Raw genomic sequence first — 23,912 nt, 5'->3', positions numbered from 1 at the left:
TAGTTGATCATCATAGCTGGTCACCACCATCTGGTGGAAAGAGAAAATTTTGCTGAGGGCACCGCAAAATAAAACTTAAGCCTAGCTTGAGGATTGTTAGGCTATATACCTAACAATACAAGAATATCTTCCCATACTGGGCCAGAAGTAAAATAGCTGGGTCTCACATCTGGTTCACTTTCAGTTGTTAACTTGTCATCTGCACAAAGTCAAGAGCGGATGTTTGCACCTCACCAAGGCTACATTTTGCAAAACTAGCCGCCTCTCCATGCCATGGTAAGTGGAAGGACTAGTGGCTGTTCGGCCGGTGGCATTTGGCAGGAAGAGAAGGGAAGAATGTCACAAGAAGAAAGGTGAAATGGAAGAGATGGAGGGAGGGACAGGGAAAGAAGGAAGAGAAGAGAGGGAGGGAGGGAGGAGAGAGAAAGGGAGAGGATAGAAGGAGGGAAGGAAGGAAGGAAAGGGAGAGAGGGAGGAAGAAGAGAAGAGGAAGAGAAGGGATATATGATGATGGATGGATAAAAGGGAAGAGAGGGGAGGTATATGGTGGATGGATGGATGGATAAGTAGAAAGAGGAAGGTGAAGGAAAGAAGGAAATGGATACATGGTGATGCATGGATAAATAGGGGAAGGGACATAAATGGCTATATAGGTGATAGATAGACTGAAAGACAGATAGATGGATAAGTAAAAGAAGGGAAGGGGAAAGGAGAGAGGGAGGGAGGCAAGTAGGTATATAATGATTGGTTGAAGTCAGCATGTTGGCCGGGCATTTCTGATTGTTGGTCCACACACCTTAAATTTCAGCCAAGTTTGAAAAACACCATCCTCGACATCAGATCTCTACTGCAATTAGCTTTTTTTTTCTTAATAGGAATATTTTTTTAGTAACTTTTGGGTTGGCTTTGTGCAAAAGTGGGCGCACGTTGCTCAAGTGCTCTCCAGGATTTTTTACAGGAAAGCCGTGCATATATTGGAAATGTGCCCACACACAAAAAAAAGTTGCGTTATGTGGCGTGGGGGAATTCCTATTGCAGAGACAGCCTTACCACTGTCAAAAGTGCATGGCACCTGCACTCAGGCAGAAGCTTAGACACCTCTTTTCTGTGCCTGTCACAGGGGTCTTCAAACACGGCCCTTTTATAACTTGTGGACTTCAACTCCCAGAATTCTGGGAGTTGAAGTCCACAAGTCATAAAAGGGCCACGTTTGGAGACCCCCTGCCCTAAACGTCCGTTAAGAAAATACTTGGATAGCCCAGTCTATATCTGCGAACCTCCTCATTAATCGGCTGGTTTATTTCCAAAGCCCAAATAAAGGCAACCTATTTTTCCAATCAGGCACCTCGTCGGACAGCTCTAAAGCGGCGAGGGGAAAGCCCGACGTCAACGCTCGGCGGTTGCTAGGCGACGCCGCGGGAGAGCGAACCTAACCCCCCCTCCCCGCCGCCCAATCATCGTTTCCGCCCTAGCCGGCCAAAGAGGCAAAGAGTGGGCGTGGCTATCGCCTCCGATCCCCGCCCCTGCGCTTTCCTACCTTCGCTCCGGATTGCTCGGTTCCCCGAGAGGGCCGACGGAAGAGGCGGGGCTACGGCGGTCACGTGACGAACATGGACCCGGTGCTTTACGTGGTGGCGGCGCTGCTGCTGGCGGCGCTCCTCGTCTTCGTCAGCCGCGTCCGGGGACAGGCGCGCGGGGGTAGGAGCCTCCGCCTAACGGGGTCGGCGGAGAGGACGGTCTGCGGCGGGGGGGGGAAAGAGGACTTCCGGGCGAGGGCCACGGCCTCCTCTAGCCGGAGGCCTCTATGCTCCTGGGACTACAACTCCCACAATCCCTCTGGCCAGCGTCTAACCGCCTGCGCTGTCTGGAGAGTCTGGGAGTTGTAGTCCAGCGCCTCTGAACTGCTCCCCCCCTTGAGTCCTCCATTTAAGCCAGGGGGAGGGGGTTTTCAAACTTGGTCGCTTTAAGGCTTGTGGACTTCAACTCCCAGAATTCCACAGCCAGCGTGGCTGGCTGAGGAATTCTGGGAGTTGAAGTCCACGAGTCATCAAAGGGCCAAGTTTGACGACCCCCTGATTTAAGCAGTCAAGAGATGGAGGCTCTAAGGATACAGAGTGTTTTTCCTTGGGTTCCGGATTGATTTTGGGGGTGGCTGCCCTAAATTCTCTGTTTTTCAGGGGGCCCTGGGCCTTCCTCTCTCTGACCGCATGGCTGCTTCTGGTCATGTGCAAAGGGCCTGATAAGGAAAATAAGGAATGCTGGGCATGGGGAACTGGGGTTGTCCCCAACCTGGCACCTTTTAAATGAATTTCTGGGTGGTGTTCACAATTGGTGGCAAATGCGTCTGAATTTCAGAATAGGATGGCGCTGAAGGGACCTTGGAGGTCTTCTAGTCCAACCCCCTGCTCAAGCAGGAGACCCCATACCATTTCAGATAAACGGCTATCCAGTCTTTTATTAAAATCCTCCAGTGATGGAGCACCCACAACTTCTGGTGGCAAGCTGTTCCACTGGTTAGTTGTCCTCACTCTCAGGAAATTTCTCCTTAATTCCGGGTTGCTTCTCTGCTTGATTAATTTCCCATCTGTTGTTTCTTGTCCTGCCTTCAGGTGCTTTGGAGAATAAGTGGAAACCCCCCCCCCTATTCTCCAAAGCACCCGAAGGCAGGACAAGAAGCAACCTGGAACTAAGGAGGAATTTCCTGACAGTTAGAACAATTAACCAGTGGAACAACCTGCCTCCGGAAGCTGTGAAATCTCCAACACTGGAAGTTTTTAAGAAGAGACTGGACAGCCATTTGCCTGAAATGGTATAGGGTTTCCTGCCTGAGCAGGGGGTTGGACTAGATGACCTCCAAGGTCCCTTCCAACTTCTTCTTCTTCCTCCTCCTCCTCCTCTTCCTCCTCCTCCTCTTCTTCTTCTTCTTCTTCTTCTTCTTCTTCTTCTTATTATTATTATTATTATTATTATTATTATTATTATTATTTGTGGCAACCCCTCAAATATTGGAACACTGTTATCAGGTCACCCATAGTCCTCCTTTTCTCTAGACTAGCCATACCCAAGTCCTGCAGCCGTTCAATTTGTCTCCAGTTACCTTGTCACACATCAGCTGTGTGATCTTTCACAACTTAGCTAGCTTGATTTGGTATGTCTCATGCAGGATAGGTGTCCCAGGATGTGGTATTATCAGTCCGTTAGCTTATTTTTTTTTAGGTGTGGTTGCACCATTGTCTATTTTGCGCACACCTTGCATCTGTCTTAATTACCTAAACTACTCCAGTTCTTATTGACACGCAGATAAGGAATAAAACATTCCAACTATATGAAAAAAAGATCATTTTTGCATTTTCCTGCTTACACAACTGCTTTTTTTTAATTGAACTAGAGGAAAAAAGTGTTTATTTTCACCCGTGCAAGGACCACTTGCTCATTACTCCTAGTATAGTTTGCAACAATCCTCTGCAGTGGGGTGCAATTAATTGATCCAATCTTTTGAACAGTGGTGTTGAATCTTTAGTAGACCACACTTAAGCCTCACACCCTATATACAGCATTCTGTTTTTCCTCTTTTTTAAAAAAAACAAACACCAAAAACCTGAGTTTTGTAGAATTCTGAGTTTAACCCAGTTCTCTCTGTGTGTGGTAATATTTCCAAATGGAGTTGCTAATGGCAATGTCATTGTTCTTTAGATTTCATACATAGAGTGCTTAGCTCAAAACTGCACATTAGCACAAAAACTGCTTTCTTTGAATAAAATTTGGTGATTGGAAAACAGGCTACCAGAGTCGGGTTTTCTGCAAAGAACGTACCTGGACAGCAAAATGAGTGACAGAAATTTACTCTTGCATTTTTGTCTGCTATTTTAATGGGGAAAAAAATGAGTTTGCTTCGTCAATTAATCCAGCACGTTTTAAAAAAAATAGACCAGAGGGAGAAAATTGTGCAAAAGAAACTAGGAATGTAAGGCAGAATTTAATATGGGTACTGTATATTAATAGGGACTGTAGTGACCATGACTACTAATTTTTATTGCCCTGGCAACAATGAAATTTTATTTTTGACTTGTCTGTATGTTAGATCCAGACTTTGGCATAACGAGTCATCCATTAATAGAATGTCTTATTTAGAGGGGGACTTGAGTTTCTGTTAGGGGCCGGAGCAAGGCATTTTAACGTTCCCAAGAATTTAAAATGATTTTTGGAGAAGAATCTAAATGTTGCTGTGGGCTGGATAAGTGTTTTTATTGAGTAATATAATAGGAAGTATTTCAATGTCTTGAACACATCCTATTAGCTGCACAACATACATTTTGTGCTCCTGGTTGATGCCCAGCCTGAAACCCAGATGGGTACATTTCTGAGGTAAAACACCATTTCCTTACCCCTCACACTCACATAACACACACACACACACACACACACACACACACACACAGAGGAGTAAAATAAACAGTTAATGCCTACTTATCTGCCCCCAAAATCAAAATACCATATCAGATAGGGGTGGTAGGAATTGATGTGCCTGTGCATAAAAAAATAATAGAATGACAAGAGTTGGAAGGGACCTTGGAGGTCTTCTAGTCCAACCCTTTGCTCAGACCAGAGACCCTATACGATTCCAGACAAATGATTGTGCAATCTCTTCTTAAAAACCTCCAGTAATGGAACATCTGCAACTTTTGGAGGAAAGCTATTCCACTGATTGTTAGTTAATTGTTAATTAATTGTCAGGAAATTCCTCCTTAGTTCCAGGTTGCTTCTCTCTTTGGTTAGTTTCCATCCATTGTTTCTTGCCCTGCCTTCGGGGGCTTTGGAGAATAGCTTGACTCCCCTCTTCCCCCCCTTTTTTTTGTGGCAGCCCCTCAAATGTAATGTCCCTTTAGGGGCATCGTTTCTCCGGATGTTGGATTGCATTGAAGCCCATTGAAGATATTTTTTTGGAAGCCATTTTAAACATTTTATTTTCCATTTGGTAAACATGCATCTGAAGGGAGAACACATAAAGTGGCTTTCTTGGGCAGACTCTATATGCCTACTGGGAAGCAAGTCACCCTAAGTTCAGCGGCACTCACTTTCAAAGCTGACCGAATCTTGAATTTACAGGGTGGAATAGGAATAGGAATAGAATAGAATAGGTTCTGCTTGAGCATGGGGCTGGACTAGAAGACCTCCAAGGTCCCTTCCAGATTCTATCCTATCCTATCCTATCCTATCCTATCCTATCCTATCCTATCCTATCCTATCCTATCCTATCCTATCCTATCATATCCTATCCTACTCTATTCTACTCTATTCTATCATTATTTTTATTTATTTTTTTATTTTAATCCCATTTATATCCCGCCCTTCTCCAAAGACTCAGGGCGGCTTACAATTTAAGCACAAACCAATGTGCTTAGCAATAGCCTTCATTCTATGTATATGCCTGCTTATTAGGGCTTTCACACACACCCCAAGCGGCATTATTACAAAGTCAGCTTAATTGCCCCCAACAATCTGGGTCCTCATTTTACCTACCTGGGAAGGCTGGAAGGCTGAGTCAACCTTGAGCCTGGTGGGACTCGAACCTGCACTAATTGCAGGCAGCTGGTGTTACTTAAGGAGGCATTAGCCCATTGCTCCACCAAGGCTCTATTCTATTCTATTCCATTTTTCTATATTCTATTCTTCTATATTCTATTCTATTCTGTCATTATTCTATTCTGTTCTATTCTATTCCATTCTATTCCATTCTCTATTCTACTCTATCATTATTCTATACTCTATTCTATTCCATTTTTTTCTGTTCTATTCTATTCTATTCTATTCTATTCTATTCTATTCTATTCCATTTTTCTATATTCTATTCTTCTATATTCTATTCTATTCTTCTATATTCTATTCTATCATTCTATTCTATTCTGTCGTTATTCTGTTCTGTTCTGTTCTGTTCTGTTCCATTCCATTCCATTCCATTCTTCTTATTCTCTATTCCATTCTATTCCATTCTATTTTCTGTTCTATTCCATTCTATTCCATTCCATTTTTCTATATCTAGTCTATTTTTCTATATTCTATTCTATTCTATCATTATTCTATTCTGTTCTGTTCTATTCCATTCCATTCTTCTTATTCCCTATCCTATCCTATCCTATCCTATCCTATCCTATCCTATCCTATCCTATCCTATCATTATTCTATTCTATTCCATTCTCTATTCTACTGTATTCTATTCTATCATTATTCTATATTCTATTCCATTCCATTTTTCTATATTCTATTCTATTCTATCATTCTATTCTATTCTGTCGTTATTCTGTTCCATTCCATTCCATTCCATTCTCTTCATAAGAACATTAGTGTCCTGACTTTGCTTTTCCGGGATTCAGAGGGAGGCCCAAGTCCTCCAGCTGGCTTTGTACCTAAAGCGAGAAGGGCACTCTTGTTCTCTAGCCTTTTGTGCCTTGTGACAACTACACCACAGCCGTCTCTTGGTGATCCTCAAGGGACAGTAAAACCTCTTCCTTTTCTTACCCAGATGACGAGGAACACCGTGCAAATGTGGCGGCCGCAGCAGCAGCCCGACCTCGGCCCTTGGCTGGCGAGCGAGGGGAAGGGATGGCCAGACACCGGAGGAACAGGATGCTCACTCTGAGACGCACGCAACAGCTCGAGGAAGCAGTGGAAGGTAGCATCTCCTTACTGTCCCACGTTTTGATGGGGATGTTTGTCTGCTAATTGTCCCAAAGGCGCTTTTTTTCGGGAGGCAACTGGACTTTCTTTGGTTTTCCTTGAAGACGTTTCGCTTCTCGCCCAAGAAGCTTCTTCAGCTCTGACTGGATGGCGGGGGGGGGGGGGGAACGGAAAGATTTATACTCCTTGCAGACAGCCGGTCCTTTGCGATTCTTTTAGAGAGTCGTTGAGGCCACCTGGAGGTTTATCTGTGTCCAGCGTGGCCTCAACGACTCTCTAAAAGGAGGCAAAGGACCAGGTGTCCGCTGTTCTGTACCAGCCTGCTACCGGCCCTGCAGAAAAGGCAGGGACAACCCCTTTTACAAGAAGGCAAGAGGCTGGAATTACGCCTGCCAAATTTATTACCACAAAAACAAACAGAACAAGACAAACCAAGAAACAGGAGCTTTAAGAAACACGAACTATCCAAGCGGTTGCCTTCAGCAAACCAGCCCTCCCCACACATTCCCCTTATATAGAGTTCAGGGCGTGGCTTCTCTCTGCCTCCTTCCGAGGAGCCCCATTACCTTCCTCTGTTTACTCCTGATTGACTGCCTCCTGCGTCGGGCATCCTTGAACAGGGCCAGCTGTAGGTCATCTTCATCCACGCTGTCCGGCTCACACAGCTGGGTCTCCGTGGTGACCAAGTGGGAGGGGCCTGGCTGAGGGCTCTCATCAGCAAGATCTTCAACCCCCTCAGCAAGGTCTTCAACACCCCCCTCCTCCTCCTCCTCTCAGTCGTCCGACCCAACTGCCGAACCCACAGGCTGACCCTGAATCACAACATCCGCAAGGAGTATCAGTCTTTACATTCCCCCGTTATCCAGTCAGAGCTGAAGAAGCTGCTTGGGCGAGAAGCGAAACGTCTTCAAAGAAAAAGAAGTCAGCCCCATTGCCTCGTGAAAAAGCACCTTGGGGACAGCAGTGACCTGGATGACTGAGAATCACCCTAGACGTTTTGACTGCTAACCATTTTATTTATTTATGTCCTACCTTTATTATGTTTTAGAAGTAATTCAAGGTGGTGAGCACACCTGATAATCCTTCCTCCTCCTGTTATCCACACAACCACTACATCTTTGGGAGGTGTCCTGAGTTGACTGGCCCAAAGTCACCCAGCCGGCTTTCATGCGTAAAACAGGGCTAGAACTCACCGTCTCCTGGTGATTGGCCCAAAGTCACCCATCTGGCTTTCATGCCTAAAACAGAACTAGAACTCACCATCTCCTGGTGATTGGCCCAAAGTCACCCAGCCGGCTTTCATGCCTAAAACAGGACTAGAACTCACCGTCTCCTGGTGATTGGCCCAAAGTCACCCAGCCGGTTTTCATGCCTAAAACAGGACTAGAACTCACTGTCTCCTGGTGATTGGCCCAAAGACACCCAGGCAGCTTTCATGCCTAAAAAGGACTAGAACTCACCATCTCCTGGTGATTGGCCCAAAGTCACCCAGCCGGCTTTCATGCCTAAAACAGGACTAGAACTCACCATCTCCTGGTGATTGGCCCAAAGTCACCCAGCCGGCTTTCATGCCTAAAACAGGACTAGAACTCACTGTCTCCTGGTGATTGGCCCAAAGTCACCCAGCCGGCTTTCATGCCTAAAACAGGACTAGAACTCACTGTCTCCTGGTGATTGGTCCAAAGTCACCCAGCCGGCTTTCATGCCTAAAACAGAACTAGAACTCACCGCCTCCTGTTTCCAGCCTGGTGCCTTAACCGCTAAATAAACCTGACTTTCACACCCTGCGTCCATTTTTTATCGGGGAAATTTTAGTAGCCCAAAAATATCTGCCCCCACGCCCCCCCCCACACTTTTTTGTTTTTCACCACCAAACAGGCGGCAGCTCACGATTTGTATGCCGATCTTCACACACACACACAAACACACACACACACACACACCCTCCTTTCCTCCCACCTCACGCTGTCCTTTTTGACGGTTTTCCACTTTAAACGCTTTCTGTTTCTCTGCCCCAAAGGGTGTTGCGATGCTGCCGCTTTTGTGCCTGCCGCACATCGGTTGACAGCCCTGAACTTTTCAACCCAGGTGGATGTCTTTGAAGTGCAAGAGGCAGTTCAAACAGAACGCAGTTGGGGAAATAAAAAATAATAATAAAAAAATAAAAATAAGGCTTTTGATGTTTTCAAGGCAGGCTGGCTTATAATTTCTCGTCAAATTTCCCCTATCTCCCTTGAAGTTATCTCAAAGGCCCGGAGCGGTCCATGTTGTTGAATTTTTCAGCTCAGGAAAGGATGGGGATAAGAGGCAAGGAGTCCTTTTAAGTTAAGAGACCCAGTTGGCCAACGTTATTTGAGAAGTCAACCTCAATTGTTTTGAGTTAGCAGCGAGATGCCATCCCATATCTAAACTGTGAAGTTTAGAACTTTTTCCTGTGCTTTAGAGTCATCAAACAAATCTTCCTGTATTGTTATATAGCTCCTCCTCCTCCTCTTCCTCCTCCTCCTCCTCCTCCCCCCCCATGAAGCTCCTGCAAGAAAACCACCAAGCTCAGAGAGCACCAAGGATCCCTCATCTCAATCCTGAGCTGGAAATATTCTCCTCGATTTAAAAGCATAATATAAATATAAAAAACACACAATCCAAGCAAGGCGACACCCAAGTGTCAGGAGTGCCTTAACAGGAGCCGAAGGCTGCCCCCTTGACTCTCGCTTGTCAGAAGGTCACAGAAAGGGATCAACTGACCCCGGGAGACCGCAGCTGTCATAAATACGAGTCGGTTGCCAAGCGTCCGAATTTTGATCGGGTGGCCCTGGGGATGCTGCAACGGTCCCAAGCGTGAAAAACGGTCCTCAGTCACTTTTTTTTCCAGCGCTGTTCTAACTTCGAACAGTCATTAAATGAACGGTGGCACGTCCGCCTGTACAGGGGAGGCCAAACTTTCTGTTGTTCATCAACAGAACAACACTTTTGGGGGCTTCCCGATACTCCCATATTACACCTCTCCTCCGTGAGCTGCACTGGCTTCCGGTTGCCTTCCGAGTGAAATTCAAGGTGCTAGTGATGACATACAAAGCCCTACATGGCTTGGGTCCGGAATACCTACGGGAGCACCTACTGCCAGCGTCAACACCCCTCCGTCCTGTGCGCTCCCACAGAGAGGGCCTCCTCAGGGTGCCACTGGTCAGAGAATGCCGGCTGGTGACCCCCAGGGGGAGAGCATTCTCGGTGGGTGCGCCAATCCTCTGGAACCGCTTACCAGCCGAAATCCGGATGGCCCCCGACCTTCGCACCTTCCGACGTGACTTAAAAACCTACCTGTTCCAGCAGTCCGACCTGGCCTGATAGATTTTGGGGTTTCATTTATTTTACTATTGTTTATACTGTATACTTACCTTGCTTTGTACACCGCCCCGAGTCCTTCGGGAGAAGGGCGGTATATAAAAACAAACAAACAAATAAATAAATAAATAAGTAAATCCTTAGAATAATTTGCCACTCGTGGATACAACTGTCAGTGCGGCATCTAACCAGGGCAGGGGTAGGCAACATTGGCTCTTTTATGACTCGTGGACGTGAACTCCCAGAATTCCTGAGCCAGCCATGCTGCCTCAGGAATTCTGGGAGTTGAAGTCCACAAGTCATAAAAGGGCCATAGTTCCCCATGATGGCTCAGGAATTCTGGGAGTTGACGTCCATGAGTGATAAAAGGGCCATAGTTCCCCAGGCTGGCTCAGGAATTCCGGGAGTTCGAGTCCACGAGTCATAAAAGAGCCAAGGTTGCCTATCCCTGAACCAGGGTAAGCAAGGCAGTTCCATTCTTAATATTGGAAGTCTTTCTGCTCTGCAAAAATGATTTTCTAGAAGAAAAAAAAACCAGCCCAACACCTTTTTTCCCCTGCCGTGTAATCTCTTAGCATCTTCCTCCGTTTCCTTTTTCCTCTCCAAAAATGATTGCGAACCAAACCTAGAAGAAAACGATGGAGCCGAACCAGCCGAGTTCCAAGTTTCTGGAAAGATTGGAGCAAAGAAGCAACGGAAGTTAGAGGAGAAGCAAGCAAGGAAAACTCAGAGAGAGGTGAGTCTCCCCTGCGTTTTATAAAATGCATTTTATGAGAAAAGCACGTCTTCTTTCCCCTGTCCTGACCACTTTTTACAGAGGGACGATCGAGAGCATCCTGTCATACGGAATCACGGTCTGGTTTGGAAGCATCCCTGCTTCGGACAGGAAGGCGGTGCAGAGAGTGGTGAGGACAGTAGAAAAGACTATGGGCAGTTCCCTCCACTCCATCCAGGATGTGGAATATAAGCGTTGCTTGAGTAGGATTGTCCACAAGATTGCCCGAGACACTACACACCCTCCCCACGACCTGTTTTCCTTGTTCCCTTCCGGGAGGAGGTGGGGCTTCATGGTATCTGAAGCAGAACATCCAGATTCAGCCACAGTTTCGCTCCATACAGCAATAACCTTGTGAACTTTTATTTATTTATTTTTAATCCCATTTATATCCCGCCCTTCTCCGAAGACTCAGGGCGGCTTACAATCTAAAGCACAATGTGCTTAGCAATAGCCTTCATTCTATGTATATGCCTGCTTATTAAGCGGCATTATTACAGAGTCAACTTATTGCCCCCAACAATCTGGGTCCTCATTTTACCTAGCTCGGAAGGATGGAAGGCTGAGTCAACCTTGAGCCTGGTGGGACTCGAACCTGCACTAATTGCAGGCAGCTGGTGTTACTTAAGGAGGTATTAGCCCACTGCTCCACCAAGGCTCCACCAACTCTCAAGCTTCCTCCTTCCGTTATATATTCAAGATGGACAGTATTTAATATTTATTTGTTACTTATATGTGAGGGTGTAGGTACGTTTAAATGTGTGTTACATATGTGCACACTTTGAGAGGAAGCAACTAAATTTCATTTTTAATGTGTGCCATTGTGCCCACAGTAGAAAATGACAATAAAGGTTTATCTATCTATCTATCTATCTATCTATCTATCTATCTATCTATCTATCTATCTATCTATCTTATCTATCTATCTATCATCTATATCATCTGTCATCTATATCAGCTATCATCTTAGATATCATCTATATATATCATCTATATCATCATCTATCATCTTTTATCTATATCTGTCTATATCTATGGTCTCTCATCTATCTTTCATCTGTCATCTGTATCAGCTATCATCTTAGCTATCATCTATATATATCATCTATATCATCATCTATATCTCTATCTATCTATCTGTCTGTCTGTCTGTCTGTCTATCTATCTATCTATCTATTGCCTATCATCTATCTTTCATCTATCATCTATATCATGTCATCTGTATCAGCTATCTTAGCTATCATCTATATATATCATTATCTTCATCTATCATCTATATCTATATCTGTCTATATCTATCTATCTATCTATCTATCTATCTATCTATCTATCTATCTATCTATCTATCTATTGCCTATCATCTATCTTTCATCTATCATCTATATCATCTGTCATCTGTATCAGCTATCATCTTAGCTATCATCTATATATATCATTATATCATCATCTATCTTTCATCTATATCATCTATATCTATGTCTGTCTGTCTGTCTGTCTATATCTATCTATCTATCTATCTATCTATCTATCTATCTATCTATCTATCTATCTATCTATCTATCTAAATCAGCATTCTTTGATTGGATCATGTCCCTAGGAATCCTGGGAGCTGTAGTCCTAGTACATTCTGAAGGCACCAAGTTAGAAAAATGCATAAAGGTGTAAAGAGAAAGGAACAAAATTCCCAGGCTTAAGCAAATAGAATCCACATTTGTGTGTGGGGTGGGTGGGTGGCAAGGTGGGTATTAGGTCACAAATTAAAATCTGGTTGTTGGTTAACAGAAGAACGTTTAATTTCTAACGACCACTGGGAGTTTTAAGTACAGGTAGTCCTCGACTTAACAACCACAAGGGTGGTCACAACATTTCTGTTGCTAAGCCAGACCTCTCTTGAGTGAGCTAATTTTGCGCCCTTCTGACCAGTGAAACCAGATTCACTTTAACAGCTGCAGGGTTTCGTTTAACAGCCGTGACACACAAAAAGCAATGAATCATAAAAACGGGGGAGGATTCATTTAACAACCGTCGTGCTTAGCAACTGAAATATTGGGCTTAATCGTAGTCGTAAGGTGAGGACTATTGCCATACAGCTGTCCGCCGCAATCGTATTTCCTCGCTGTAATGTTGTTGGGTTTTTTTTGCTTCTGTGTCAAGATGGGGGCGGGGAAACGTTTTTAAAACCTTCGATCTTAGGGAGACGCTCGTTGTAATGTTCAGGAAGGAGGGATTTGTGCACACAAACAGACACACCCTTGATCGTCTCCCCTTCTCCACGTCCGAAGGCCGAGGAAGCCGAACGGGAAGAAAGAAAGAAGCTGGAACAAAAACGAGAAGAAGAACGTCGCTTACAAGAGGAGCAGCAGCGTCAGGAGGAGGAAAGGAAGGTGAGCTGGGAGAGAGAGAGACGATGGTGGAACAAAGTTGGGTCGTTGCCCCAAAAGGGCCAAAAAAAACCCCCAGGACTGGTTTCTGTCGCATATTGCAAATAGAAAGGGAAATATCTGCAGATGGGGGTTTGAACTGCGCAGCCTTTAGTGCTCTCTGAGCTTAGGAAATTTTCCCGCAGACGTCTCATCGCCCAACTCTGTCACGCTCTCAGTGCTGGGGGGTGGAGGGGGTTTCCTTCCTGTTTGCCCTGCCTGTGTTGGTGGAGGTGTGATTTTTTTTTTACCCCCCTCTTCGGTAGCTCCTTGGTTAATTTGGTCTAGTCACACGAAGGGGCCAGGTTAGAAAGCGGGAGGCGGTGAATTCTAGCCCCACCTTAGGCGTGAAAGTCAGCCGGGGTGATTTGGGGGGAGGACGCGGTGGCTCGGTGGGTTAGGACGCTGAGCTTGTCGATCGGAAGGTCGGCGGTTTGGCGGGTCGAATCCCGAGCGCCGCGTAGCAGAGTGAGCGCCTGTTACCCGTCCCAGCTTCTGCCAACCTAGCAGTTCGAAAGCACGTCAAAATGCAAGTAGAAAAATAGGGACCACTCCGGTGGGAAGGTAACAGTGTTCCGTGCGCCTTTGGCGTCTAGTCATGCCGGCCACATGACCACGGAGACGTCCTCGAACAAGCGCTGGCTCTTCGGCTTTGAAACGGAGATGAGCACCAGCCCCTAGAGTCGGAAACGACTAGCACGCACGTGCGGGGGGAACCTTTACCTTTACCTTATTATCGCCAGGAGACAGCGAGTTCTAGCCCTGCCTTAAGCGTGAACGCCAGCCGGGTGATTTCTTTCTGGCAAAAGAGAGAAAGCTCGGGACCACAGGGGTTGGGAACATGCGGGTGAGGCCTCCGTCCTGCAGTGGGCTAGAATGAGGAGGAGGAGGAGGAGGAGGCATTAATTCCCAGCCCATTTTGAAGGCAAATCTTGAGACTCCTTGGTAGGCCTTGCCAGAATAAAAACCACCCGCGCCTTCCCACAGGAAGAACAGCTGAAGAAGGCCAAGGAGGAGGAGGAGCGGCGGGAATACGAGGAGTATCTGAAGCTGAAGGAGAGCTTTGTGGTGGAAGAAGAAGGACTGGATGAAGCGATGACCGAGGAGCAGGTAGGTCGGATCGGAGTGGAAGAGAAGTATACCGGGATTGGATTGGTTTGTTTTTAAGAGAAGGGAAATCTCAGCTGTGTGATAAGGAAGGGGAGGGGAGGGAGGGAGGGATGGGTGAAGAAGGAAGGAGGGGAAAAGGGGAGAGAAGATCAGAGGAAGAAGGAGAGGGAGGGAAGGGTGGAGGAGAGGTGGAAGGAGAGAAAAAGGGAGGATGGAAGAAAGTGACGGAAGGAGGAAAAGGGGAGAGAAGATCAGAGGAAGAAGGAGAGAGAGGGAGGGGTGCAGGAGAAGAGGAAGGAGAGAGGATGGAAGGAAGGGAAGGGGAGAGTGGGTCAGAGGAAATAAAAGGAAAGAAAGAGGGAGGGAGGGAGGATAAAAGGAGTGAGAAAAAAGGGGGAAAGGATGGAAGGACGGAGGAGGGAAGGGAAGGAAGAAAAGGGGGAATGGAGAAGAGAGGAATGGAGAAGAGTCATTATCTTTCTCCTTTTAGACCAGTCAGAGTGTAAAATCCGCCCTTTTAACGCCCATCCTCCATAATCAACTAGAGGAGGAAAAACGCAGGCATGAAAACCTTTCTGAGGCCTTGGATATGAATTGCCCATTTCTGACTCACGGCATCTTTTCACTGCCAATTTAGAGATCAGTCGGCCAGCCTTTTCTGTGTGTGTGGGGGGGGGAGGGCGGGAAGGGTGTCACTGATAATTCCTTGGCAGAATTAGTCGTAAAACAGATCGGTCGCCAGCTAGGAAAGGGCAGGCTTTCCAATCTCAAAAAAGGCCCGATGACAGAACTGCGTCGTATCGAAAACGCCGACGTAACCGTCCTTTGCAGCAAATTTTAATTTTCCGGCGTGCTTAGAACGCGGGACCTCCTTCGACCCCTGATATAGACTTTAAGAGGAGTGGACTTCAACTCCCAGAATTCCTCAGCCAGCGTTCCTGGCTGAGTAAATCTGGGAGTTGAAGTCCACTCCTCTTAAAGTCTATACCAGGGGACTTCAAATCTGGCCCTTTTAGGACTTGTGGACTTCAACTCCCAGAATTCCTCAGCTAGTGTGCCTGGCTGAGGAATTCTGGGAGTTGAAGTCCACAAGTCATCAAAGGGCCAGGTTTGAAGACCCCCTGGTCTACTTCCTTCTCCAGTGAATTAATTATTGCTTCTCTTGTTGTCTCCAGTCACGAAGTTTCCTGACAGAACTTCTCACGTACATTAAGGTAAGTTCCTCTTTCTTATTTGAGTCTTTGGTAGCTGAGGTATTTTTTTAATCTGCACTTAACGGCTCGTCTCTGTCCGGTTCTTCCTTAACGTCCCTTGACCTTTGCCCTTTGGAATTCAAGCAGTGGATCCCTGGGGAGCAAATGACCATCACCGCTTCGGTGGTATGAAACGGGCATCCAGTGGGGCTTTTTTCCGGGAGGCAACTGGACTTTCTTTGTTTTTCTTTGAAGAGGTTTCGCTTCCCATCCCAGAGGCTTCTTCAGCTCTGACTGGACGGTGGGGAATGGAAGGATTTATACTCCTTGTAGAGAGCTGTTCATTTGCCTCCTTTTAGAGAGGCGTTGAGGCCACTTGGGAGGTTTATCTGTTCTCAAATGCATCGCACAACGTAAGGGAACAAACCCACCAGGACAAGATTCAGCATCTGCATTTGAAAGACAAATGTCCCCCTCCTCCTCCCTCCCTCCCTCCCTCCCTCCCCCACTCTCCTCCCTCCTCCTCCTCCTCCCTCCTGCCTTCTCCCTCCTCACTCCACCCTATCCCCTGCCCCTTCCCTCCCTCCTCTTCCTCCTCCTATTCTCCTTCCTCCCCCTCCTGTCTGCCCCCTCCTTCCTCCTCCCCCCTCCCCTTCCCCTCCCTCCGCCTTCTCTTACCCTCCTTCCTCCCCCTCCCTCCTGCTCCTCCCTCCCTCGTTCTACCACCCTCCTCCCTCCCTCCACCCACTCCTCCCTCATTCTTTCCTCCTCCTCCTTCCTCTTCCTTTTCCTTCTTCCTCCTCCCCTCCTCCCTACTTCTTCTGCTCCCTCCTTCCTCATCCTCCTCCCACCATCCTCCCTCCCTCCCTCCCTCCTTCCACCACCCTACTCCTCCCTCTCCCTCCCTTCCTCCCTCCCTCCTCCTCATCCAAAACCATTTGTCAGCTTAACAATAGTGGTGTTCGTTTGCCGTGGCAAACCCTTAACAACCACTGCAAGTGTGTGTGTGTGTGTGTGTGTGTGTGTGTGTGTGTGTGTGTATCTGTATGTGTAAAAGACAGACAGTCATCCAGTCTGCTCTTAAGGACCTCCAGTGATACATCACCCACAAGCTCTGGTGGCAGGGCGTTCCCCTGCTTAATTCTCCTCCCTGTCGGGAAACTCCTGCCGATTCAACGATTTAAAACGCCCGACAGAACGAACCAAGGAATAATTTCAAAAAATTGTCCCTCCCGTCTAGGATGCCAAAGTGGTCCTCCTGGAAGATCTGGCTTCTCACCTGGGCCTCAGGACTCAGGTAGGGCTTTGCGAGCCGGACGTTGCGCGGCCGTCCGCGGGAAGCGCCGAACCCTTTGTGACGCTCAGGTCTCTGCCGGTGACGACCGACGGCAAAATACCGTCGGCCCTTTGTTTTCTGGCCCTCGGAAGCTACAACCACCCTGGGGAAAAGTGACTTCACGACCGTTTTTCTCACTTACGACCGTCGCAGTATCCCGGCCACATGATCAAATACTGAATGTTTACGACGCTTGCAAAAGTCTCCCGGGCTCACGGGATCCCCTTTTGCATCCCCACCAAGCGAAGTTGGTGTGTGTGGGGGGGCCCGATTCGCTTAACAGCCGTGTCACTAACTTAACCGCTGCAGGGATTCGCGTAACAAGCGTGGCAAGAAAAGTCGTGAAATGGTTGTAAAACCTGCCACCCCAAATGATCCCAACATCTCTGTGGTTGAGGGAGTTTGGCTGATTAAGTGACTCCTTGCAGTCGTTAAATTAGTGACACGGTTGTTAAATGAATCCAGCTTCCCCCCCCCCCCCCCGGTTGTCTTTGCTTGTCGCGAAAGGGGAATCCCGTGACCTCGGGACGCTGCGACCGTCATAAACGGGAGTTGGTTGTCTGGATTTTGATCACGTGACCCAGGGGAGGCCGCGAGGGTCGTTAAGTGTGAAAAAGGGTCGTAAGTCACCTTTTTCCAGGGTTGCTGTAACTTGGAGGACCTTTGTAAGTCGAGGGTTACCTGTGTTGTTTTTATTGCTTTTCACTTGGATCAGCTGCCCAGAGTCACCTTGTGGCAAGTGGGGCAGCAAACAAATTTAGAGAATAGGATAGGAGCTGGAAGGGACCATGGAGGTCTTCTAGTCCAGCCCCCTGCTCAAGCAGGAGAACCCGTACCATCTCAGACAAGTGACTGTCTAGCCTGATCTTAAAAACCTCCAGTGATGGAGCGCCCACGATTTCTGGTGGCGGGCTGTTCCGAAGGAAGGAAGGAAGGAATAGAATAGAATAGAATAGAATAGAATAGAATAGAATAGAATAGAATAGAATAGAATAGAATAGAATAGAATAGAATAGAATAGAATAGAATATATGGAATGGAATAGAGCAGAATAGAGAATAGGAGAGAAAGCAGAATAGAAATAGAATAGAATAGAATAGAATAGAATAGAATAGAATAGAATAGAATAGAATAGAATAGAATAGAATAGAATAGAATCTGGAAGGGACCTTGGAGGTCTTCTAGTCCAGCCCCCTGCTCAAGCAGGAGAACCTACACCATCTTAGACAGGTGACTGTCCAGTCTCTTCTTAAAAATCTCCATTGATGAATCGCCCGCGATTTCTGAAGGCAACTTCTGTTCCACTGGTTGATTGTCCTCCCTGTTAGGAAGTTTCTCCTTAATTCCAGGTTGCTTCTCTCTTTGATCAATTTTCAACCATTGTTTCTCGTCCTTCCCTCTGGTGCTTTGGAGAACAACGTGACCCTCTCATCTTTGGGGCAGCCCCTCAAATAATGGAATACTGCTATCGTGTCTCCCCTATTTCTTATTTTCTTTAGCCATACCCAACTCCCGCAGCTCTTCTTCCTGTGTTTTATTCTCCAGACCTTGGATCATCTTAGTTGCTCTTCTCTGAATTTTTTTCCAAACTCTCCACGTCTTTTTTTGTGATATGGTGGCCCAAATTGGCTGCGGTATTCCAGCTGTGGCCTCACTAGGCTTTTGGGTCGCAGTGCCGGGGGTGTGTGGAGGGGGGGGGCTTACGGGGATGGATGCCCAACCTCTCCCCAAAAGGGGCCACGCCGGAGTCTTTCCCCCTGCTTACCTGCTTGATTTTCCCTTCCCAGGATGCGATAAACCGCGTGCAAGACCTGATGGCGGATGGCACGCTGACAGGTGAGAGCCAAAATAACGACGGGATTTCCTTGCCTGGTTCAGAGGCGGGCAGGTGTCTCTCTCTCCGCCGCGACACCTGGGCCGTCTTCGCTTGACGCGGGTGAGCCCTTCGGTTGGGTTGCAGCTGACGTTCCACAAGGTCATCGTGGCTCAAAGAATTATTACGGCTGTTTGGGCTCGAAATAATAGCCGTGCGGCCAAGTGTCCAAAGTCGCTGTTGGAATATTTCGTTGGCTAGTCGGCCGCCCAAAAAAAGAAGAAAAAAAAAGCTGATTTCCTGGGCCGAGTTGCGGCTATTGACGTGTTTGAAGTCGAGAAAAAGAAAAAGGTGGTCATCCTTGCACGCGGTTGCTTCCTCGCCCTGGCTTGCCTCATTGGATGGCCTGTAATGGTCAAGAGCTGCTTTCCCCCCCCCCCCAGCCTGCCGCGTTTCAGGGGTCTTTCGGTGTAATTCTGCAAATTTAAGATCCCAAAATTATGTGGAGGTCAGGAGGGGAGGAAAACCCGCAGGGCTGGGAAAGGCAAAGGTTGCCTTTCTCAAGTCATCAGCCAGCAATTCACTGGGGGGGGGGATCTGGGGTGAAGTAATTCCTTCCAAATTCAAGGAGATGGAGAGAACGAAGGGAGGAGAGTGAAGGGAGAGAGAGAGGGAGGGAGGAAGGAAGGAAGGAGGGAGGGAAAGGGAGGAGAAAGAAGGAATGGAAGGACGGGAGGGAGGGAGGGAGGAGAGGAAAGAGGAAGGAAGGAGGGAAGGGAGATTGAGGGAGGAGAGAAGGAAAGGAGAAGGAAGGGAGGGAGGGAAAGAAGGAAGGAGAGAAGAAAGGGAGAGAAAGAAAGGAGGACAAGGGAGAGAGGATGGGAGGGAGGGAGGAGAGAGAAAGAAGAGATGGAGAGAGCAAGGAAGGAGGGAGGAGAGAAGGAGAGGGAGAAAGGGAGGGAGGGAGCGAAGAAGGAAGAGAAGAAGAGAGGAAGGAAGAGATGGAAGGATGGAAGGGGGAAAGAAGGAAGGAGAAGGGAAGGAGAAAGGAGGGAGGGAGGAGAGAGAAGCAAGGGAGAAAAGAGAGGCAGAACAGAAGAAGAAAAGGCGAAAGAAGGGAAGGAAGAAGGGAGGAGAGAAGGAAGAGAAGGAGGAAAGAGAGAGAAGGGAAGGGGGAGAGGAAGAGGAAGGACCATCCATTCCGGGATGCAGGCCAATCTCCGAAAGGAATCTCAAAACAAACTCTCCCCTTTTAAACAGCCAGGCCCTTTAAAGCACCCTTGTTACGGCAGGCCTTTGAAACCACTTTGAAATCCTGGAAGAGTTTGGGACCCCGCGTCCTTCCCTTTGCGTTCACCGGGTGGGTTCTTTTCATTCCCGCTCTGGCTTTCCTTGCAGGGGTGATCGACGACCGAGGCAAATTCATCTACATCACACCCGAAGAGATGACGGCCGTGGCGGACTTTATTCGGCGCCGGGGACGCGTCTCCATTACAGAGCTGGCTCGAGAAAGCAACTCCTTCATCAACCTGCAAACGGAGGCCGGTTTCCTTAGCAAAGGAGTGGCTTGAGAATCCCCTCTGTTCTTGGGGGGAGGGCGGGGGGGTGGGGACAAATAAAATGAATAAAGTCATTTTGGTGTGTTTGTGTGTGTGTGTGTTCAGATGAGCTTTTGGATCACTGAAGTCCAGGAGTTGAAGTCCACAAGTCTTCAAAGTTGCCAAGGTTGGGGACCTTTGACTTGAGTCCCATTCGCACGTTCGGGAATATATTTATCTATAAACGAGTCGGTTGTCGTGCCCTCGGAACAGAGTGGGAAGAATCCTTTTTCCGGGGCTTTTTCTGGATGAATTCTTTGCTCTTAGTGGCGGGTTGCGGCACGTCTTGAAAAGTTTAGGGTTGGACATTTGCAGACCCGTCACCCGTATTTCGAACAACCTCTCTGTACTACAAGTCCCAGGCGCCCAGACAAATGCAAATGGACAAGCTGTAACCCCATGAACTTTGCGGTTCCGATTAAAAGAAATACATTTTCTTTCTGGATCACAGTTCCAGAGATTCAGAGTCAAACATTGGCGATAGCTTTTGAATTGCCTCCTTCTTATGTTATTTTTCCAATTTATAGGGGTGCTTTTTTTTCATGCAAGGCTATTCAAAGATAATCAGTTAGGATTAGGACTTCCTGACAGTGAGAACAATTAACCAGTGAAACAACCTGCCTCCGGAAGCAGTGAATGCTCCAACACTGGAAGTTTTGAAGAAGAGACTGGACAGCTATTTGTCTGAAATGGTATAGGGTTTCCTGCCTGAGGAGGGGGTTGGACTAGATGACCTCCAAGGTCCCTTCCAACTTTATTATCATCATCATCATCGCACAGTCAGAGAGATGTTCAGACTGGATTTGGCATTTTTGTCTACCTGTTGAGTCCTTACCAAGGACTTGACCATATTATTATTATTATTAATAGTAATAATAACAATTTAGTTTATGTGAGGGTCTCAATTACGGATCTCGATACAAAGATGTGGAGAAAGAAACTGGACGTTTCATGATTTAACTCTTGACTTTCTCCTGAACTGTGACTAGAAATTACTGTCTCCTGATTTTTAGCTGGGTCCTTTAACCCCTATACCAGGGTTAGGCAACCTTGGCTCTTTTATGACTCATGGACTTCAACTCCCAGAATTAAATATTTATTTATTTATTATTTAAATTTATATACCGCCCTACTCCCGTAGGACTCAGGGCGGTTTACAGATAAAATTAAAATACATAGTATACAAAATTAAAATCAATTAAAATCAATTTTTAATTCCCTGTAAACCGCCCTGAGTCCTCAGGGAATAGGGCGGTATATAAATATAACTAAATAAATAAATAAATAAATAAATAAAACTATTAATTAAATTACAGTCCCTGAAGTTAAACTAAAACCTGAGCCAGCATGGCTCAGCTTGGAAACCTCTCCCTTTTCCCTCAGCGTGGCTGGCTCAGGAATTCTGGGAGTTGAAGTCCACAAGTCATAAAGCAGCCTAGGCCAGGGGCAGGCAACCATGGCTCTTTTATGACTCGTGGACTTCAAGTCCCAGAATTCCTGAGCCAGCATGGCTCAGCTTGGAAACCTCTTCCTTTCCCCTCAGCGTGGCTGGCTCAGGAATTCTGGGAGTTGAAGTGCATGAGTCATAAAACGGCCTAGGCCAGGGGTAGGCAACCTTGGCGCTCTTATGACTGGTGGACTTCAACTCCAGAATTCCTGAGCCTGCATGGCTCAGCTTGGAAACCTCTCCCTTTCTCCTCAGCATGCCTGGCTCAGGAATTCTGGGAGCTGAAGTCCACGAGTCATAAAGCGGCCTAGGCCAGGGCAGGCAACCATGGCTCTCTTATGACTCGTGGACTTCAACTCCCAGAATTCCTGAGCCAGCACGGCTCAGCTTGGAACCTCTCTCTTTCTCCTCAGCGTGGCTGGCTGAGGAATTCTGGGAGCTGAAGTCCACGAGTCATAAAAGAGCCACGGTTGCCTACCCCTGGCCTAGACCCACTAGCTCTAAACATTTCTTACAGGTAGACGATAAAAGTTATTTTTCCCTAAAAGGATTTTTGGTAAAGTGAAGTCTCAGAACAATAGGAGATAGCTAATGTAAAAGGCAGAATTTTTCCCCATTTTGCCCCCAAACGGCGCCTTGCCAGCCACTAAGAGGCAGGCTTGGCTCACCAAGGGGTGAACACTGAGTCTGTCTCGAAAAAAGAAAGTAACCCAGAACAGGGCACCACCAGGAAATCTCAAGGGCGAAGGGCAGGCTAGGAAGTCAAAGCCCCTTCTCTGTTGTTGAACGTGGTTGCCAGGCGATCAACAATTAGCCACCGGGGCTGATTGTCATGGGAATTCTCGGCCCACAACTCGAAGGTGTCCCTTCCTACAGACACAAACACACCCTGGAGAAAGGCTGGAAGTCAACCACCACCGGACACAAGTGAGAGCCAGGATCGGGACCGGCGGGCACAGAAGCAGCCGGGCACACCGGCCAGCATTGGCAGGGCAGGGGGCAGACCTGGCCTTGGGCTTAAAGAGGGGAGGAGACCCCCTCCCCAAAGTCCAGGCTGAGCTCATGGAACTGGCACCATCTGGTGCCTGACGGACGGTTGGGACTACAGCGCCCATAATCCCTTGTTGAGACCAACACTGAAGACCCAGGCCGGCCAGTGGGTTGTCTAATTCTGGCTGCGGGGGGGGGGGGGCAGGGGGGGGGAAGGAAGGAGGGCGTGGGAAAGCAAGATGGTAGCTGGGATCAGGCGATTGGATGCCCATTAAAAAGAGGCGGGGCTTTGTAGGGTCACAGCGGCCATCTTGACTTTTTGGGCTACCTTGCTAAGTACCCCTTAGTACCCCTGCTAAGCTTGGTTTGGTAACAGGAGTGTTAGCTCAGGAAGGGAGGGAGGGAGGGAAGAGGGAGGGAGGGGAAAAGGAAGGAAGGAAGGAAGGAAGGAAGGAAGGAAGGAAGGAAGGAAGGAAGGAAGGAAGGAAGGAAGGAGAGGAAGAAAAAAAAGGGAGGAGGGAGGGAGGAAGGAAAGGGAGGAGAAAAGGGAAGGGAGGGAGGGGAAAGGAAAGGAAGGAAGGAGAAAAGGAAGGAAGGAAAAAAGGGAAGGAAGAAGGGAAGAAGGAAAAGAAAAGGGAAGAGCAGGAGGAAGGAAGAGAAAAGAGGCAGGAAGGAAGGATGGAAGAGGGAAGAGCAGGAGGAAGGAAGAGAAAAGGGAAGAAAGGAAGAAAAGGAGGGAAGGAAGAAAGGAAGAAAGAAGAGAAAAGGGAAGGATGGAAGGAAGAGCAGGAGGAAGGAAGAGAAAAGGGGAGGAAGGAAGGAGGAAGCAAAGGGAAGGAAGGAGGAAGGAGAAAAGAGGCAGGGAGGAAGAGGGAAGAGCAGGAGGAAGGAAGAGAAAAGGGGAGGAAGGAAGGATGGAAGAGAAAAGGGAAGAAAGGAAGAAAGGAGGGAAGGAAGAAAGGAAGAAAGAAGAGAAAAGGGAAGGATGGAAGGGAAGAGCAGGAGGAAGGAAGAGAAAAGAGGTAGGAAGGAAGGATGGAAGGAAGGAAGGACGGAAGAGAAAAGGGAGGGAGGGAGGGAGGAGGGCCAAGGTTCCCCCATTTCCTCTCCCTGAGGCTGGGCTGCTTCTCCCTCTGCCAGCTGCTGACCCTGACCGCTTGACCAGGCCAGGCCCTCCAGCCAGCCATGCTGAGCAATGCCAGGCGCCAGCTGG

The 23,912-nt window shown here is 47.6% G+C and overlaps 1 protein-coding gene across 2 annotated transcripts; it reads left to right on the top strand.

The window, feature by feature from the left end:
* The first annotated feature begins 1,529 nt into the window (after window positions 1-1,529).
* On the top strand, window positions 1,530-20,288 carry DDRGK1 (DDRGK domain containing 1). 2 transcript variants are annotated; one of them, XM_083367200.1, is made up of 9 exons: window positions 1,530-1,698; window positions 6,521-6,670; window positions 10,647-10,753; window positions 13,075-13,176; window positions 14,200-14,322; window positions 15,498-15,536; window positions 16,756-16,812; window positions 18,639-18,687; window positions 20,063-20,288. In XM_083367200.1, the coding sequence occupies exons 1-9, from the start codon at window positions 1,611-1,613 to the stop codon at window positions 20,233-20,235; spliced, it is 888 nt and encodes a 295-aa protein (XP_083223326.1). In that variant the 5' UTR covers window positions 1,530-1,610; the 3' UTR covers window positions 20,236-20,288. The 2 variants fall into 2 exon arrangements, with proteins under 2 accessions (XP_083223326.1, XP_083223327.1); XM_083367201.1 differs by having other exon boundaries at window positions 18,639-18,787; window positions 20,063-20,204.
* The last annotated feature ends 3,624 nt before the right edge of the window (window positions 20,289-23,912 follow it).

This window comes from Vipera ursinii, assembly GCF_947247035.1.
Source record: "Vipera ursinii genome assembly, chromosome: 7".
Lineage (NCBI taxonomy): Eukaryota > Metazoa > Chordata > Lepidosauria > Squamata > Viperidae > Vipera > Vipera ursinii.
This window is presented reverse-complemented; position numbering and strand designations above follow the sequence as displayed.